General features: G+C 37.1%; 1 protein-coding gene across 4 annotated transcripts in view; it reads left to right on the top strand.

Moving 5' to 3' along the window:
* Positions 1-509: 509 nt before the first annotated feature.
* CTF18 (P-loop containing nucleoside triphosphate hydrolases superfamily protein) overlaps positions 510-19,260 on the top strand; it is a 37,827-nt gene continuing 19,076 nt past the window's right edge. For all 4 annotated transcript variants that reach the window (XR_016059744.1, XR_016059743.1, XR_016059742.1 and 1 more), the window contains exons 1-9: positions 510-775; positions 871-1,071; positions 1,165-1,560; positions 4,662-4,723; positions 5,008-5,145; positions 5,282-5,551; positions 5,646-5,732; positions 6,038-6,139; positions 6,251-6,316. Coding sequence is in view for 1 of the 4 variants with exons in the window: in XM_006842924.4 (XP_006842987.3) it covers positions 655-775; positions 871-1,071; positions 1,165-1,560; positions 4,662-4,723; positions 5,008-5,145; positions 5,282-5,551; positions 5,646-5,732; positions 6,038-6,139; positions 6,251-6,316 (1,443 nt within the window). In the remaining 3 variants the exon portion in view is untranslated. The remainder of the gene's footprint in view (positions 776-870; positions 1,072-1,164; positions 1,561-4,661; positions 4,724-5,007; positions 5,146-5,281; positions 5,552-5,645; positions 5,733-6,037; positions 6,140-6,250; positions 6,317-19,260) is intronic.

The raw sequence follows: 19,260 nt of genomic DNA, 5'->3' as shown, positions 1-19,260 counted from the left end.
ATCCTAGGGCCACATTTTATGGGCCATGCCCTAGTTTTTTAGGACTAGGGCCAACCAGCTTATTGCCAGCCCTATTTGTTAGTTTATTTTCAATTGAAAAACTAAGGTCTATTTTAGTGCAACTAGGGGTATTAGGCAAGGGGATCCTTATCCATTTTTTTATTCATGATAGTAGGGGAGGCCTTCAACTAAATGATAGGGTAGACATGTAATCTTTAACATGGAGGTCATGAATATGAATAAATAAATAAATTTTGAAAATTAAAAATAATAATTTTAATAAGAAAACATTTGAAGTGTTTTTAAATGGATCACTTATTTGTACCATGCTTTGTATCTCGAGGACTGCAAATGTAGAAATGCGATCCCCGCCGCATGAAATAATTTTCCTTTATGAAAACCGAGATCTGACTTTGCGCAAAGTCTGAGGGTAATATTAGTCATTTTCTCGATGCAAAGCTTTCCCGCCAAGACGACCTGATAAAAGACCCACCATTTTATGGCGCCAACTCTGTCCCCCTCTCTCTCTATCACACCATCTATCTCACTCTAGGTTTCTCATAATTGAAGGGCGCCATTTCTTTCTCTCTAGGTTTTCTCCTCTATCTCTACTGCAGGTTTCTCAGTTTTGCCATTCCTCTCTCAGTTGCAGAAATGAATGAGGAGATGGACATGGATATGCCCCTTCAAGATGAGCTCGAATGGCTTGAGCACTGCGCCTCTCACCAATACGAAGAAGAATACGAAGAACCAGAACCAGACGAACCTCCCTCTGGTAAACACACTTCATATCTCACTTTCTTTTTCCAAATATTTATTTTCTCAACCCTTCGATTCTCATTACTCTCTTTCCAACAACGGTTTTGCCAGAGTTAGCAGAATCCATTCTCTCACCCCCAGCCCTGAAGAAAAGCGTACTTTTAATTGGCAATGTTCCTGAAAATAAGCAAAAATCACCAGAAGGAAATGCTGGAAAGGAAATGGACATGGCTATGCCTCTTTCTGATAAGCTTGAGTGGTTGGAACACCGTGCTTCTCACCATTATGAGGATTTTGAAGAACCTGAAATTGGTACACATTCATCTTGAATTGGAACAATATTGTTCCCTTTTATTCTCACTCTTCTATTTTCTCTCTAAAATTCTCTCTTGTGAATGTACTTAGAAATGCTGGACAATTTGCCTCTCCCTTTGCAAAACCAGAAGAAGAGGATGCGATCCAATGGGTATGAAGCAACAAATGTTCCGGAAAAAAGGAAACTATCCCCAACAAAGGCAGCAGAAAAGGAAACATTTTCTGAGGAATTGAATAAATTACCCAATCTTGCTGAGGAATGCCACGAAGATGAAGATTGGCTTAGGTATCCTAAAGAGGGGGCAGACGATTCATCTTTTTATGATGGGTCAGTTTGGGATGAAAATTGGCCTTCTCGATTTGCTTCAGAAATTGAAGGGGATTTTGTTCCCATAACTGGAACTTCAGGAGTCAGGGTTTATGCGAGATTGAGCAAAGGGGAGGTGCTGGGTTTCAGAAACCCTAGTGTTGAAAGGGCATCATCTGGTAGTGTTCCTCCTCTTTGCTAATAGGTTTTAAGTATCCCTAGTTTCGGAAGGCCAACTGGTAGAGTTCCCCCTCTTTGCTGCTTTTTCTCTTTTGCTTGATAAAAATATTGAACATTTAGTTAAAAAACCTATATTTTTTCTCATGTAAATTATATATAGATAGAGATTGATTCTCAATCCATATATTTATTGTCTCTGTCCTATATACGACGTGAATTTTTTTGTCTCGTCAGATTCTTGTTATCTTAGAACTGATGTTTATGCTTTGAATATTGTGAGGAGGGATGGGATTTTGAATATTCTCTTTGGTGTCTTGGATTTCTTTTGCTTAAGAAGTTAAGATTTATGACATATGGGTTCCTTAGTTGTAAGAAATATTTCTTCATTTTACTGGTCCGAAAATTGGTTGCCTGCCTGCCTGGTATGTAGGATAACATTTATCTGTGCTGTCTCTCCTGTTGCAAAAGGTTCCCATGAGCTTGTTCTTATATGTCTTTGAAAAACAGGGCCATGGAAAGATCTCTGTCTATTTAAACATCAGGAACTCCTGCTAACCACACAAATTATCTAGAAATAAATTAACTTTGAAGATTTGTTATTCAATAATATAACATGATCTATGAGCCAGTGCCATGCTTTTGGTAGATATACCGTTATTTATATATATCTATCTACAGTTAGTCTATCTGCATGGTATATCTTAATTCTAATGGTCTTTCAAAAACTTCAAATCCAAGTCCTCAATTGATGCAGGAAAATTTGAGAAAACATTAAAATCAATAAGAAACAAAGCCAAACAGAAACAAAATTTAAAGAAACCTAGGGTTTCTTCTCCAAACCCAAGCTAGGGTTGGAAAAGCCTAAGCTTTTTTTTTTTCTTCTCAATTTTGGAAAATTACGTAATTGCGTTCTCCTAAGCAACCACGCAACTCTTTATAAAATTATTTAATATTCTAAATACAAAAAGTGTCCAAACAAGTAATAAATCGATACATATATCTTATCTTGAACTTTTATTTTTTTGATAATGTTGTCTTATCTTTAACTTAAAATTCATAATGACAATTTTACCTTGTAAATAGTACTTGTAAACAATACTTGTGAATAGTACTTATGAATAGCACCCATGAAGTAAATAAAAAAAATATAAAAACCCTAGAATCCCTAAAAAACTAAAAAACCCTAGAAATAAGCCCTAAAATTAAAACTATAATATACATCCTTTGAAATTGAATACAATCTAAAAATAAGAATAATTTTGCCCTCCATCATTCTCCCCTGGTTGGAGAAAACTCGTCCTCAAATTTTGAAGTGTGCTAAGATAAATTTAGCATCAAAACAACCTTCTTCAACTTTTTTTTTGTTGGCTCAAATATTATTCGTGGTAAACAGAATTCCTCAAGGAATGAATCCAAATCTGTATATTGAGGAATCAATACAACTTTATCAAATACAGCTATCTTTAAACTCCCCTTGAAAATCATGTAGGAAACTTCAAACTCAATTTCTGGTCTTTAGAAGTGTAATCGTTCTATACTTCATTAATTCCTGAAATTAGGGCCACAGTTTGCGGTTTTATGAGTTGGCCACATTTCATTTGTGTGACTTTGATTCTAATACCCTAAATTTCTTGAATGTTCTACCTCTTTAATATGAATGAGATCTTCAAAGGCCATGATTTGGATTAGTCCTCCTGGTGCCTTTTCTCCATATTCTTCACCCTCTTCCAAAATCTCTTCATCATCATCTTGATCCACATCATAGATTAGATTCTCAAAACGATCTTATCGTTCATCAGATTATGTGTCGAAGATTGGTGGTGAATCCTAATCTACAAGTTGTTGACTTTCGATGCAAACTGTGTCAAAATTAAGAATTTCATCTTTCAAATCGAAAACCCTGGAGTGATCATTCGACTCCCCACACGGAGCGTGAAAGTGAAAAGGCTTGTACATGAGATCCACTTTGGCTGAAAGGTCATCGTCTTGCCTATTATTCAGGCTCATGAATTGTTGCATCAGCTGCTGAACTTGCCTTTCAAGTTTCTCAATTATGTTATCTTTGGGATTATAGAGCGGGTCTATGAATCCGTCCCCCCTACCAGCCCCTTCTTGTTGCCATGGATTTATGAAAATCACAAATTATAGGCAGATGATCAATAAAAATCTGCTGAAACCAGCAAAATCTAGGTTGATTTGGCAAAACTTAGGCCAAAGTCCGTAAACCCTAGATTTGGCTATAATTCGTTGGCCTTGTTGTTGAAGACTGAGCTCTAAGATGCAGGAAATTTTGATAAAACAATAAAATCAGCAAGAAATAATGCCAAACACAAGCACAACTCAAAGAAACCTAGGGTTTCTTCTTCACAACCTAGCTAGGGTAGCAAAAGCCTGAGCTGTTCTTTTTTCTCAATTCTGGAAAATCATATTACTGCTTTCTCTTAGGGCCCCCTACACCTCTTTATAATATTATTCAATTTTCTAAGTACAAAAGGTGTCCAAACAAATAATACATTGATCCATGTATCCTAACTTAAATTTAAATTCATAATGACAGTTTTGCCCTTGTGAACAGAACCCATAAACAGTACTTGCGAACAATGCTTGTGAATATTATTCATGAAGTAAATAAAAAAATAAAAACCCTAGAATCCCTAAAAAACTTAAAACCCCTAGAAATGAACCCCTAAAACTAAAACTATAATGCACATCCTTTGAAATTGATATGCAAGGCTTTCTTGAAATCCTAGGTCCTTGGTGTGCAAGGCTTTTTTTGCCTTTTCTATAGAATGTAGTCTTGTTTAATATTTGAGGTGTGGCAAGACTCTTTTTCTGGTTAGATTGGTTAAGGAATAGAGAAAAAAAGAAGAAAAACTTGCCATTTATGGAGCTACAAAGGAAAGAACAAATAATCTCAATTTATTAATTCCATCCTTGATCTTGAATTGTAGTTTTCTTGGCACATTGTCAGAAAAAGGAATTGTGCATGAAGAAGTCCATCACATATTGATAGCAAGACAAGCTTCTCATGGCTCAAGCATGGAAAAGAAATATTGCTGATATGTACATCATCTCATAAAACATGTTTGCACACTTGCAGGGCTCCTTTCCGAACCTATCAGGTCTTTAATGGAAAAAGTGGAACAAGAGGCACTTCAAAAGGTGTGTTTCTCTCTTTTCGGCACAGAGGTTAACTAATTCAGGTGGCACAGTTTCCTATATGTTAAAAAGATATAATGCTTGATGCTGCTGTTGATTCTCTGGAGAATATATAGTTCTCAGCTGTCTTTCCAATGCTCTGTTCCCTTAACTTTGGACCCATCAGCAGTTATTGATTCAATGCTTCAGCATCATGAAACCATTTTGTAATCTTTTTTATACTTTATATGTTGGCTTCTTTGATTTGTATATGTGACTTTGATGACTTGTTGCTTGGCCTTGCAAAGGCTTGTCTTGCAAGCACTCGAGTTCCAGATGAAGAGATCCATTGCTTGGTACCAGAGGCTAGTGAACGGCTTTGGGTGGACAAATATGCTCCAAGTTCTTTCACTGAGCTTCTAAGTGATGAACAGACTAATAGGGAGGTACTATTAATCTCTGCCTCATGGCATCTGTACTTAATCAAAATTCATTGGAAAGAAAGTGGCCATTTCATTATCTGTTTTCTAGCTCAATCTTTGCATCAGTAATTACTTCTCTTGTATGTTTTATGTCTTTCAGGTCCTATGTTGGTTGAAACAATGGGATCCTTGTGTATTTGGATCTCAAATCAGGGCCACCCCTGATTATATTATGACTTCTTTGAGAAGACATTCTTCTCCGTCTCAACGTCACAGTAATAAGAGTTCATACAGCAATAAAGATAGGGCCCCCCTAAGAGAGGTTCAGGATTTGAAGAAACCAAGTAGCATGATTCCAGGAGATAGCTATGTGAAAAGCATTTCTAGATTTTGGAATAAAAGGTCCAGTGGAAATGATCGTCCAGAGAAGGTTAGTTATGGAAATATAAAATAAATTAGTTGTGCTATGACTTTTGACTTTTTTATCGAGGTCTTGCAGTTTGCTAATGTACTTGCTTCTGTAGGTCCTTTTGCTATGTGGTCCTCCGGGTCTTGGGAAGACTACACTTGCCCATGTTGCTGCCAGACACTGTGGTTATCGTGTGGTGGAGGTATGGGATCCTCTGACATATCTCTGAAAGTAGAGTATTCAAAATTTGCCCTACTCTATTATATTGATATTGATGCCTATTACCATCCAAAACACAAGTATATTAATGCCTGTTAAATTGAGGAATAATGAGGGATTTACAGGTATTATTGTTTATATTTGGTGCTTGGTAATGTGAGGTTTACAGTTCTGTCATAATTATTACTAAATTAGTATTCCATTTTCTTCAAGTTGACATTTCTCCCATTTTTCAATCTCAATAGCTTTCTGTACTTATCTTACTTCATAGGAAACCTGTCCTTTCAGGTTAATGCAAGTGATGATCGATCAGCCTCAACCATCGAGGGGAAAATACTTGATGTAGTACAAATGAATTCTATCATGGCTGATTCCAAGCCAAAATGTCTGGTGGGTTCTATCTCAAAAACCAACTATTTATCCATTATCAAAAAAAAAAAAAAAAACCAACTATTTATTCATTTCTCCTATTTAGTAGAATCTCAGTAATGTCCACCACAGATAATTGATGAAATTGATGGTGCTCTTGGTGAAGGGAAGGGTGCTATCGAGGTGATCCTGAAAATGGTGAGTTATTTGTGCTGTTGCATTGAAGAATATAAGTAGCATATTGCTATTCAAAATACATTTGCGTTGATTTTGCTAGTTTCTTCTGTAATAATTGACATCTTTATATCACTGAATTGTGAATAGGCAAATTCTATTTAATGGTACATAATACACAGCTTGGTTTCCACCATCATATTCATCAAGATGGATAGTGGAGATGTACGGTGGTTTGGGAGTGAATATTAATTGGTACTACGGTTCACGTCCACCGTCTTGAGAATGGATGTCCGATGTGGATGATTGGATTTCCCATGGTGAATGGCTATTGCTTATAATTGTGATGTGAATTGTAGTTTGATGAATAAGATTGGTTGTCTTTACATATGGGAAATGTGATTGATTAACAACATTTAGAAAGTATCTTGATGTTCTTTTATCCTTAATCTTCTTTAAGATAAATATTTAGGGTTATATTAGTACATCAGAAGAATAAGTGACATGTCCTTTGTTCTACAAATATTAAAGTTTAGTATGTGGCAAACAATTTATGGTAGAATAAGGTTCACAATAAACATAGCACAAGTAATATGTTTTCTAGGTTCCAATTTCGAACATTATCCCCAAGCCTATGCATATGCCCATCATACTCTTACTATCAGGACTGTTGAGATATGACTTGAGTTAATTGATACTTTTTAAGAACATTTTTTTTGATAGAGGTACTTTTTAATAATATTCACATTTTCTTAAAATCTTTACAAGTATAATTGCAATTGTTCTAGCCAACTTGAGTTAGTGTTTTTAATACAGGAATTCGGTGCTGACTCGGGCATCTAAAGATATGAGTCGGCTTGCAGGTCTCCGAGTTAGCTGCCAATTCAGTGTGAGCCTGCCCAAAACAGTGAAAAAATGAAAAATTCCTAAATATGATGTATTGTTTTATGAAAAATCCATTAATGTATGTATTTTGGATTAAATTTATGTATACTTATATAAATTAGGGGGCTTTTATCTGTCTAATTAACTCAAATTTATTCCACAGTCCAAAATGGAGTGCATAACGATAATGAGTTCCATATTAGCAACTAACTGTCAAATTATAAATAACTAAATAAATCAAATTACACTTTCTATTGCCAATATAAATGGTTAGGAGGCTCAAAATCATCCTAAGCATTGCCTGATAGTCATCAACCTACTAGATCCTAATTGGTTGAGGGACGAGTTTGTAGGTTGGAGAAATTGGGTACTACTTTCTAACACACAACCCCAACCTTGTTATCCTGAGGATATCTGTATCAGTTGAGGAACAAACCTATCGATTAAGAAGTTGGCTACCCCCTCTTAACCTAAATCCTAGTCCAACCCTTGTGCTTGCCCCCCACCCTGCTGCTCTGGGCTCAGTCTCAGGCACCCCTGTGTTATGATCATTATTTGTACCAATGGCATCGTCATCATCATCTCCTCCTACATCTCCTTGTATGTCTCCCATCAACCCTTAAAATTGTGGTCTTCTCTGATCTTTTTCTCTTCTTCCTACTTATTGATACCCACCTTCTTCTTCTTCCTTCCCAGTCCTTCAGAGCTTCAATTTGTCTCTTCCCATTTGTCTCTAATCTATCTATGCAATATGTGACCCCTTTCATGACCTTGGGGTGTAAGTGATTGTTTTAGTACAAATGGGTGAATGCCTAGGTTGAAAAAGACCTAGATAACACAAACTTTAAGAGAACCGCCATCATCAATGATAAAACCATAGTTAAATGGTTAAAACTTCATATGTATAGACCAGTGGCTTTCTGAGGGAATTGGATGACCCAATGAGGTGTCCTACGATTGGCTTTCCCCACTTCTATGTTGGAGAATGAACGTGAAGCTTTGATGGCATGCTTCGCTTGGTGAATTGCTTTGTACAGTAACTCCATAGCATGTTTCGTATCCGTATATTCCATGGCTGCCACAGTCTGTCTGCTCCTATCTCAAAATGTCCTGCCACTAATTATCCCCTGAACTTCCCTTAGCCTGGATCCTTGAGATAGAGGCATTCACCCCTTTGTTTGAAGCATCCATCTTCTTGAGCCCTAAGTGCGTCCTTAAAATGGATTCCATGGACAAGAATGAGTTTGCAAAGCGTGTGATTCCTTGCCTAATATGCTCCCTCCCATTAGTGTGTTGCCTCATCAAATTGAAGTGACTGTATGTAAACTTTGTGATCGTCTTCCCTTGTCTTTAATGTCTTTCACACTCTTGAGCTTACCAATTTCTTCTAACATGAGGTCAATGCAATGGCTTGCATAGGGCTCCATACCAAATGCTTCATCAACTTCATTAACATCTTCCATGCTCTAAATGCAATCTTTATAATATAGTTTATAGCTTGAACTAAACTCCTGACTCACTTTACTTGCCATCTTTCTCTGCTCCTTGAGCATTTACATTGTTGTGGAACACCGTCCAGCATAGGCAATGCGCGGATATGTTAAAAAAAGTTCTCCCTTAATGTGCTTCCAGCCATTAACCATGAGTGCCTTGTTCTCTTTCGCATTTTCTTATGCCCATCAATTAGTTGGTCCGCTTTAGGTGCCTGCACATCTAAGCAGGCCCCACTTAGTTCATTTGAAGTGCGGAGCTTGAGTCCAGGCCTTGCATTAGTAAAATTAGAGATTACAGATGAGTAATACTCGTTATTTGCTGTGTTAAGGGGATCGTAGCACAAAAAAACCACTTACTATGTCCTTAAAAATGCACTTCCTTATGGTTTTGTTTTTTATCTTGATGTTCATTTGCTTATGCAAAGTCTTAGAGTGGTAAGGTTCAATCAGACCTTGGGAAAGTTGTGAAAGGTTTGTGGGTTAAGTGGGCCCAGGAGGTCTAATCTGTGATCTTCGCCTTCCAGCCCTCTCCATGAAAGTAGTACTCTTAAATAAACTAGGAGCACATCCCCTTTATATCCAATGTGCCTCTACCCTCGAAGACCCCCGCAATAGTAGTGCTGCCAGTCGAGCATTCTACCCCTCCATACCAGCCCATGCTGTCTAATGATGGTAAATATCCTCCAAACTTGCACTCTTTGCAAATTCAAGTTGGGCTTCAAATTCCTCTTACCTTCTCTCCTCACTAACTTCGTATTATAGTTACCAGAATCATTCATCTTAGGTAGCGATTCCAATTGGAAATCATGATTCTGTGTTTTTGTGATGGAATCACCACATTCTTGATTCCTGGGAGTTAGAAATCACTATTCCACAATTTTTTAATCTCGCTCCGATGGCTTTCGAATCTAGATTCCATCTCACCAAATTTTGCAATTCATTGGTGCACGAGACCATGATTCAACTAATATGAGACCCTGCTTCCAATTTTTAGGAATAGTTATAAGAGATATTTAGAACATAAGGCATTAAAAATGAAGCTTCATTTTGAAGTATATTTTTATTTTTAATTTTTATGTTTTGTCCATAGAAATGAATTCCCTGGCACGCTTTAACAAGTTCCATGCTAAGTTTGTTATCACACTTTAACAAGTCAGGTGGTATAATGACTGCCAAAATATCAAAGCGTTTAATGATTGCCTAAAATTTTGTGGAATGCTTTGAATTTTTTAATTATTATTTGAAAAATTGTTACTTAAAATTTATTAATAATTAATACAAGATGGGTATCTAAAAACTCTAAGCCTGTCAACAAACTCTAATTTTCATCATTCCTAAATTTTGAGAATTTGATGTCTTATCTTTTAAAAATGAAAGGTGTGGCTATGTAGAATTTCAAGGTTTGAATTTAAAAAAATTAATAACTAGAATTTCTACTTACAATTGCCCCAATATAATGTAGATATAGGAAAAAAGAATCCTACAATCTAGGATCTTTTACTTTTATTGCCAAAATAAAACTTTATCAAAAGGCTGAATTCAAACCTTTAGATTTGAAATCTAATACAAATGGAATTTACTATATATATTAATAACTTCTAATTTGATAATGAATAAATTAGGCTGGGAAGACTTACTGAACTTTGGTTAGGTTCACCCCCTTAGGACTTAGTACACCCACACTCATATGCCTTACCAATGATGCCCTTCTTGAACCTTTGGCCTTGCTGAATTTTATATAATGGGAAGCTCCTCAGGTAATACCCTTTAAAGAACTGCGATATGAGAGTGTGAACTGGGTCTAGGGCTTTCCTGAAAGCTCTTAGGGTATGTCACTACGAAGCACCGCCCTGCTACAACCTAGGCTCGGCTTGCTCCCTTCCTTAGTCCTAAGGTTGCCGTGCCACCCTCTAAGGAAGACAAATGAGAGAGAAATTATAGAGGGTGCGAGCATGGAGAGTAGAGAGAGAGAGAGAGGCAAGAAAACTCAATGAATGAAATAAGAGGTGACCCCACTATTTATAGTTTTTCAAGACGTCTAGGGTATGTATGCCTTAGAATTCAATTTGACCAATAGGATTCCTGGTAATCTGTGCGGTGAGAGGGAGAGCAAATCTGAGCCATTCATCTCAAAAATAGCCATCATGATTTGGAGAAGAATTTTAAGAACCTTATCCCTTGAATCTTTGATCCATATCCACTTCTAGTTAAACCAGGATAAATTTGACTTCTATTTTAATTTGAATTTTAATTTAAGTAGGAGTACTAGTCCAAGTAGGAATCCTAATCCAAATAGAACTCCTAATACAATTAGGACTCTTAAAGTAAATAATATTTTAATACAAATTCTAATGTAAGTAAGAGTCTTAGTCTAAATAGGAATCCTAATCCAAATAGGACCTTGAATACAATTAGGACTCCTAAAGCAAATAATAATAAAATAATATTTTAATTTTAATTATGGTGTCCCACTATGTGTGATGAGTGGCCCTTTTGGGCCCCATGTCCTACCCTTATATGGCCTACCCACATGTGGGAGTTGGGTCCTTGGACCCCCATGTGGATCCCCCTTAAAACTAGGCCCTTGCTAAATTGTAAAATATCAATTTCATCTTTTCTATGTTTTTACAACAGAAAATAATTTTTTTTAAAATTCTGAAAATCACATAATAATTGTTTACAGCACATATCCAAAAGGTGTCTACAATAATTAAAGATTAAAACAATATTTTCGATGTTCTTAAAAAAATTTAAGAAAATGCTCAGAAATACATCTAGAAGTGGATTGGTACCATTGGGTCAAGAAAAGTGACTCCTAGGACACTCCACTGGAGCTTGAAACTATGATCCACAACTATCTTTTCAAACCAAACCAACGGGATCCATGGCTCATAGTCAATATTAAAAAAACGGAGTCGGACGCCTAGGCAAGCACCTAGGTGGGTGCTCAGAAACACCTTCGCCTTGGGGGGGGGGTGAGCAGGGTGTGGGGTGTGTACCTTGGCTATAGTCTATTTGTTTAAAAAATAGACATTTTTTTGCACTATAGTCTATTTATTTCAAACAGCAATATTTCAATCACTTCAAATATAGACATGGAGGAATATACATAGTATTTTTGCATAAAGATTGCTACTCCCTCTAGAGTATACTATCCATTTACTCCCTCGGGATAAAACCCCAACTAGGGTTAGTTTTAGGACCCTAATTTTGGGAATATAACCTCTTTAAGACATAGATTAGCCTTAATAAATTTTTTTCCTAAATGCACCCTCTAAGCACTTGAATAAAATAATGTCTCAAGATTGAATAGAAACCAAATTTTAGAGGGTGAAATCTAAGTGTTGAAAAACTTAAATTTCAATTTTTTTTTTGAGAATAATCATCTAGTAATTCTAATGTGGATTTCCAAAATTTCAGATTGAAAAAATCCTCTCAAGTAAGTCATCTAACTGAAGAAGTAGAAATAAACTATGCTCCCGAGAGGGCATGGTATACATGCTCATATTTTTATATTTGTTCACACAAATTTTGTTGTGTAATAAGAAACCATATATTTTCACTGATCTGTAGTCAAATTTCGTATAATTTTTTGTAGGGTTTAGCCAAATATCTTAATTTTCTTATAATTAATCTCCCGTCCAACCAAAACATGCAATTAACCCTACTTTGTGAGGTCCCTTGCACATTTAGCACCACATGCCATCTTTACAAAATAATCAATGGAAATCACAACTCAATTCCTCAAATTAACCATTTATTGCTCCAAATTAATTATTAGTTTCCATTAGAGTAGCAAAAAATCAGTGATAAAATCCCAAAACCCATAAGCTCCCCTTCATAGGTTTATTAAAAGGGATTATGCTTTTTTGGGGGTTTGGGGTTCAAGATTGCCCCCAAAGCACTTTCCTCCCCTTTTTGGGGGGAAAAGTACTTTTTGGCCCTTGGCCAAGGGCCTTTTTCTACCCTCGGCCAAGTGTTCCAACGTGCCACCTAGGCGCCCATCTTGAGATGACGGCCTAGGCTGCCGCCTAGGAGCAAGGACTCGCACGACTCAGAGCCCACAGTCATACACAAGGTCTCATGATTGGCTTGTCAAAGTTGGCATTAAATAGTGGAACCACGATTCCAATAGGGGATTATATGTTCCCCCAAGAGCAAGTTGGTGCACATATCACTATAGCGCAATGAGGACTCTCTATCCGCATGTATATGTATCCCTCTTTAGGGTTGCTTTTTAGAATGCGGTTGTCATTTGTACATATTGTATGGAAGTTCTTTGAGGATTTGACCCTGACTCTCACAGGCATACAACCCTACATAGGAGACCAAGAAGCTCTCCTGGCCTATAAATCATCTTTAAGCATCTTTCTGACCTCAACAAGGATGACCCTCCATAAACTCTCAATAGTAGTGCCTATCCCCAAGGAAAAGGATTTTGGACATGACCTGGCTGTAGACCACCTAATCCTTAGTCAATCTAATCATACACTCTTAATGAAGTGTACAATTCATTATATTTATTGTATTTACATGCTCTCACAGGCTTCAAAGGCCACAAACCCCTAACAAAAATTATATTATTAATAATAATTTTATTTTTTATTCAATCAAAAAACTCTAGGAAAGTACTTATTTAAGGGTTCTTGACCTTGTTTCTAATATTTGTGGAGAACTATGATAAATGGCGGGCACTCAATGCATGAACCCAATGTCAGGTTAGGCCTATCAAAGACACCTTAAATCTTTTGCCTTTTGGAACACGCTTCTTGATAATTTCTGGCCTGGTTCCAAGTGGTTTGGTACCGGATTATCGTAAGTCAGCAATATTGATTCTAACTTGATGGGACTGCGATTCCAACAAGGCAGGTATCTGGATTCGTATTGGATTAGACCACGATACCTAAATGTTAAGAATCCTACTTCATGTGATATGATTTATACAGACGAAGATTTCTGACTATAAGAATCATCTGGCCACTTGCGATTTCGTGATTCTGATTCCTAAAAGAATTCAATTCTTGGGATCACAGGCATTTCCAACAACTATACTCCATACTAGTCATCTTTATTTAATAACTTTTTAATCTTTGTTGGCTATGATTATAGTCAACATCTTTTTCATCACAGTTTTTGCCACATTTGGATGTGGCACAACCTCACCTCTCGCCCTCTATAAGTGATGTTTGAAGCAGTTGATACTGCCACTCACCTCCTTTTGACATAAAGTACACCGTACTTTATTCCTTTTGTTAGGATGTTCTCTTACCCTATTCTGCCATGTGGGGTCCTCTCTAGGTTGTGACAGTTCAAAAAGTCTCATAGAAGGCTGAAACTGCACACATTGGAATAAATATTTTAAAAAAGAAGAAAAAACCATTGAGCATTTCAATGACAAAAATGCTCATCAAATTTTTGGTAAAACAAATATCAATTGCTCTGAAAATTATGAGAAAGCATTACAATACCAAAGTTGGGGAAAAAAACACTATTTCAAAACCCAAACTGGATGCATTTAGGCTTGGATTTGTGTCAATAGCATCTTAAACACCAGAATCAATATAAAAGGGAAAAAATGTATGTAAGGTCGCAACTTTAAAATGTAGAATTAAGGCACACCTCAAAAATCAATTAGAGAATTAAGGCACACCTTTAAAATGTAGAATTAAACGCCGTCCATTTTTCACATTTTCATTCGTTTATAGATCAACTTGATTTGAATCATTTTTGGAGTTTAAAAATTTATAATTAGAGATGAAAATGGATCATAAGGTCATCCTAAGCATTTTTTACACCAACATCTTATAGGTTGTTAGCCCGTTCATTCTCCAGTTATGTGGACCGGGGTTCAAAGCCTAGTGCTGTAATTTTTTTCAACATTCAACTTCAGCTAAAAAAAATAGTGGGCATTTAAGAAAAATGTTTCTCTGGAGAGAGTGGGGATTCAAACCCCCTGACTTTGTTGGTTGGAGACAACATGCTGTCTAACCATCAATGCTAGGGAACTTTTTATGTTAGCTTCTGCATATCAAATTATATGGCCTTTATATTTGTATTTTTATTTTCTAGATTTTGCTGGATTGCTGATCTTCCCGATATGGATTAGGATAGTTGGGTGGGCGATCGACCCCATCGATCCGTTTAAAACCACTAGCCCCAAGGATTTATTGGATTTAAGCAACAAATCAGAGAGATATGAGTTGAAATGCAATGTCAACCCCATTTTGTGTACCATGATGTAGTGAGTTTGGGTGCCCAACTCGTCTACAGCAAAAATCCATAAAAGAATTACAATTTTTTTTAAAAAAGGCCAGCATTATTAGACACACCTGAGCCTCTCTCTCTTACTGCGAAAGAAAACTCTCTTGCTCTCTTTAAATTACACCATGTCATCTCTTTTACTTTCCAAATCACAAGGGAAATTAAAAAGTGGCTATCTAGAATTCCAAGCTATAAATTAAAAAATATATATATTTTTTTAATTATTGCCGGAAATTCTACTTACAGATACCACAAATGCAATAACAATAAGGATGCAGTTTCTATAAGACCTAGACTTTATTAAAACAATGTAATGCCTCATCTCGTGTCCATGTTTGAAAAGCACTTTGGGCATCAAAATCTCAATGATGGCTCTAAAATCAATTTCTATGGAATTTCACGCTAAAAAAATAGTACAGATCTTGCGGATTTATGAACACTTATTTTTAGGGCGAAATGGATAGGTTGGATAATGTGTTACAATATACACTATTTTTAGGGATGAAATTCTAATTTTTTTCATAGCCATAACGATCAAGGCCGAGTTTGATTTGAAGGTTTTTCAATGCTAGAACTGTAATTTTTAGTGAGTTTTGAGGTGCTTATGTTGATAGGGCTGCCACCCAATCAAAACATTTTCCTAAACATAAACCTGCCACAATCTAGGATCTTTAAACCTTACTGCCAAAATAAACCTTATTCAAACTGAATACAAACTAATAATTTTAGAAAGCAAAAATATTTCAAGGATAAAAAAAAAAATTGAGGGAAGACTTATTGACTTTTGCGAGGGCTATCCCCTTAGGGATTAACACACCCCACACCCGATCACCTGACCTATGGTGCATGTGATTACGGGCACTTTCTGAATCCACAATCTAAAATCATGAAGCACATCTAGAACCATAGTCACTGGGATCTCCTCCCTTGCTTGGCTATCCCTTGCAAAACCTTGATTCTCTCGATCTCGCAGCAGATCTCGTCTGAAACTCAATGTAATGTTTTCGGGATCTTGCTCCATCTTATAAGGGAACAGGTTCCTTACAATTTAGTTTCGCATACCTAAACATTATAGGATCTAGTTCCCTAGTCTTATGGTTCGGGCTCTAGAGTGCATTGGGATCTAGATTTCAAAATAACGGAACACAAGAATCGCCATATATGGCATCCAGATCCTACCAATATGTGATCACTTTAAAGTTCTTTATTTATTTCATAGAAGGACTAAGCCTACATGTTATTGGTTAACAATGCCAAGAGCTATATTTTAAAGCCACAGATCTTTATTACCTGCACGAGGAACTCGTGTTCTAAGAAAATGGAGCTTCTTCCTATAAAAGTTATTCCTCGCTCCATAATATTTTGGACCACTTTTAGTAATGCACTCCCTGAGTTAAGAAACTCAAAAAAATGCCCTTGGACTTACACCTTTATATAATAATTCTCTATTCTATATAATAAAAGAGCTAGACCCCCAACACACGTGGACCTTTATCCTGACCTTTGTACGGGCATCTATCTTAACACAAGGATCTTCAATATAGCTTTGATCTGCCGATCCCACCCCAGATCCCAGATCTGTTCCCGTTGCTGTACCCAACAACTATGTCTGGAATGCCCCTATCTAGAAACTATGGGGCTGGGAGCATGGGTCACAATTAGGATTTCACCTTGGCGCATGCCGCAAGGTGGCACTTCTCCTTTTGCCTAGGGTTTTCCCCTTAGGGCTTATCACACCCCACACCCAATCAGCTGACCTATGGTGCACGTGATTATGGACACTGTTGAATCCACAATCTAAAATCATGAAGCACATTTGGAACGCCCTTATCTGAAAACTATGGGGTTGGTAGCATGGGTCACAAATAGGATTTCATCTTGGGACATGCTGCAAGATGGCACCTCCCTTAATCTAAATTAGGGCTGGGCATGGCCCTCTTCTTGGCTCTCTTTTTGAGGTGCGTGCCTTATGGGGGATGGCGTGCTAGCCTTTTAGAGAGAAGAGAGAGGAGCTAGAAAGAGAGAGATGAAAGAGATGGTGGCATGGAGGAAGAAAGGGGAGAGAGAGAACTGGTGTAGAGAATGAATGGTGATCCTCCTCTATTTATAGGCTCAGGGGTCCTAGGGGAGTCCCAATTAGATTAGGATTCAGCTGTATTCAAAATATTTAGGTAATCTGTGGGGTGAGAAGATAAATCTGAGCCATTCATCCTTAAAATCAGCCATCATGATGAAGGGAAAATATTAGAAACCTTATCCCCTGAGATTTGACCCATATCCACTTCTAATCAATCTAGATCTATGACCAATCACATTTATCTTCTAGAACAATCTAGATTATAATTCCTTTTTTCTCGCAAAGAAATAATTAGAAATTGAAATTAATTTAAAATTTGTCAAAGAGTATCTAGATCTAAACATAATTGTTCGAACAATTTTTCCACAAAGAAAATATTTTAGGATCATAACAAGAATTTCATTTTAAACAAAACACAATTAAAAAATCCCCAAATAATAGGGCGACCCACTTGATGGGGCGTGTGACCTATGTGGGCCCGACGGCCACCCCATATGGGCCCCACATGTGTGGCGGCTTGGTCCTTAGCCCCTCCACATGGATCCGACCTATTTAAAACAATATTTCTGAATTACCCATTTGGTTAGAAATAGCCTTTAGGGGGTTTTTATGTTGGAATTATTTCCTTTCCAAACCTTAAATTCTGATATTTTCAATGGTTTTTAACTTCAGTGGAAGTAAAAGAGCGACATGACTCTAGGATCTTGGCGCATCGGGATCAAGAGTCATGGAACCCCGATTAAGTCATGAGGAGATTTATATGCATGGGAGGTACCGAGAGGGTTGAGGGTTATCTCTTAGTTGGGGTTGGCTGTTATGTTTGTGCCTCACGAATGAGTGATGGACCATGGCTATTCGATTTGCATATGAGCATGATGACAACGAGCCCTGTACGGGAAGGTTAGGGCCAATAGAGACATTGGCCTAAATCCCTGACTCTGAGAACCTTTTCGTAGCATGTGCATATACAATCGAATGCATGGGAAGCCGCTCTTTCAGGGATCCACTGGTTAGAGCTATGCACATGTGCCAATAGAGGACCCCCACACCACGCACCATGTGTGCGCATCTCCTTTTGGGGGTGTACTGGAAATCCACTTATATTTGGGGATTCAGAGTGGCACATCGGTTTGACTTTGATAGGTTGAGATCATGAGCCCGTGCTTATAAGCTGTGGGACATGAGTATGTTGGGTCAAACTGAGAAGGTGGCTTTTGGATTTTGGATCTAGTCGAGTGTAGTGCTTTTTTTCGTAATTCAACTTCAAAAATCCTAATTTTCCTTGTAACTATTTTTAATCAATTCGAAATTGATTTATTTTGATGGAAAATCATTAAAATGATTTTTAGGGATTTATGAGAATTTTCTGGGTTTTTTTGGGCAAGAAAGTCTCTTTTTCAAAATTGTTTGAAAGAAATGACAAACAAAGACGGTCATCTAGGACCCACACGAGACACCCAAATGGCCAATGGGTATTGACGTGTTAGCTTGGGGGGTCCCACGCCCCCCCCCACGTGGAGATGTTGTGGGGGTGACGTCAAACCCACAAGGGACCCCCATGTCTTTACGTTATTTGTTGTTTTAACTTACGGATATTGAATTATGGCATTTTATGAAATATTGACTCTTTGAAAAAATTATTTTAGTACATGTTTAGTGCTTTAAGCAAGGGGTTTGTGCACATGTGTGGAGGATTAATTACAAGCCTAAACTTAAGGGTATATGGTAAATGTACAATTAACCACTTAATTTATGTAGCATGATTTCATTAGCCCTACATGCTCTTATAAAATGGAGGAACTTTTGAGATTTGCTTTTTGCTGGAATATTTGACAAATTATCATAAGGGTAATACCGTCCATCTTGGTTTTCGTTTTATTAAATGTAAAGAGCATGTGTATTTTAATAACAAGGAAAATTGGAGTGAATTAGAGGAGGAGAAAAGTGTTTAAATCCATACCACGCATCTTAATGGCATGAGGTGGATAGTCAGCTAGGAACAAGCCTCTCTTTTTAGCCATTGGCAGATAACATGGAGGGCCAAGATTCATCCATCTAGAAGCATCTCTACACTTGAGGGTTAGAGGCTTATAAATATCCCCTTGAGCCTTCATTTCTCACATGAGTTCACTTCACAATTTTCCCTCCAAAAGTGGTATGCCCAAAGCTAGACTCCCTCTTCCTTTCTCTCTCCAAAAATCCTCCATTGAAGGTCTTATGCTACTCTATTAATAGTGATCTAAAGCTCAATT

This window comes from Amborella trichopoda, chromosome 7, assembly GCF_054954075.1.
Source record: "Amborella trichopoda isolate Santa Cruz 75 chromosome 7, AtrichopodaSantaCruz75HAP2 v2.0, whole genome shotgun sequence".
NCBI lineage: Eukaryota > Viridiplantae > Streptophyta > Magnoliopsida > Amborellales > Amborellaceae > Amborella > Amborella trichopoda.
Note: the sequence above shows the minus strand (reverse complement) of the source record. Positions and strands in the feature narration are given on the sequence as shown.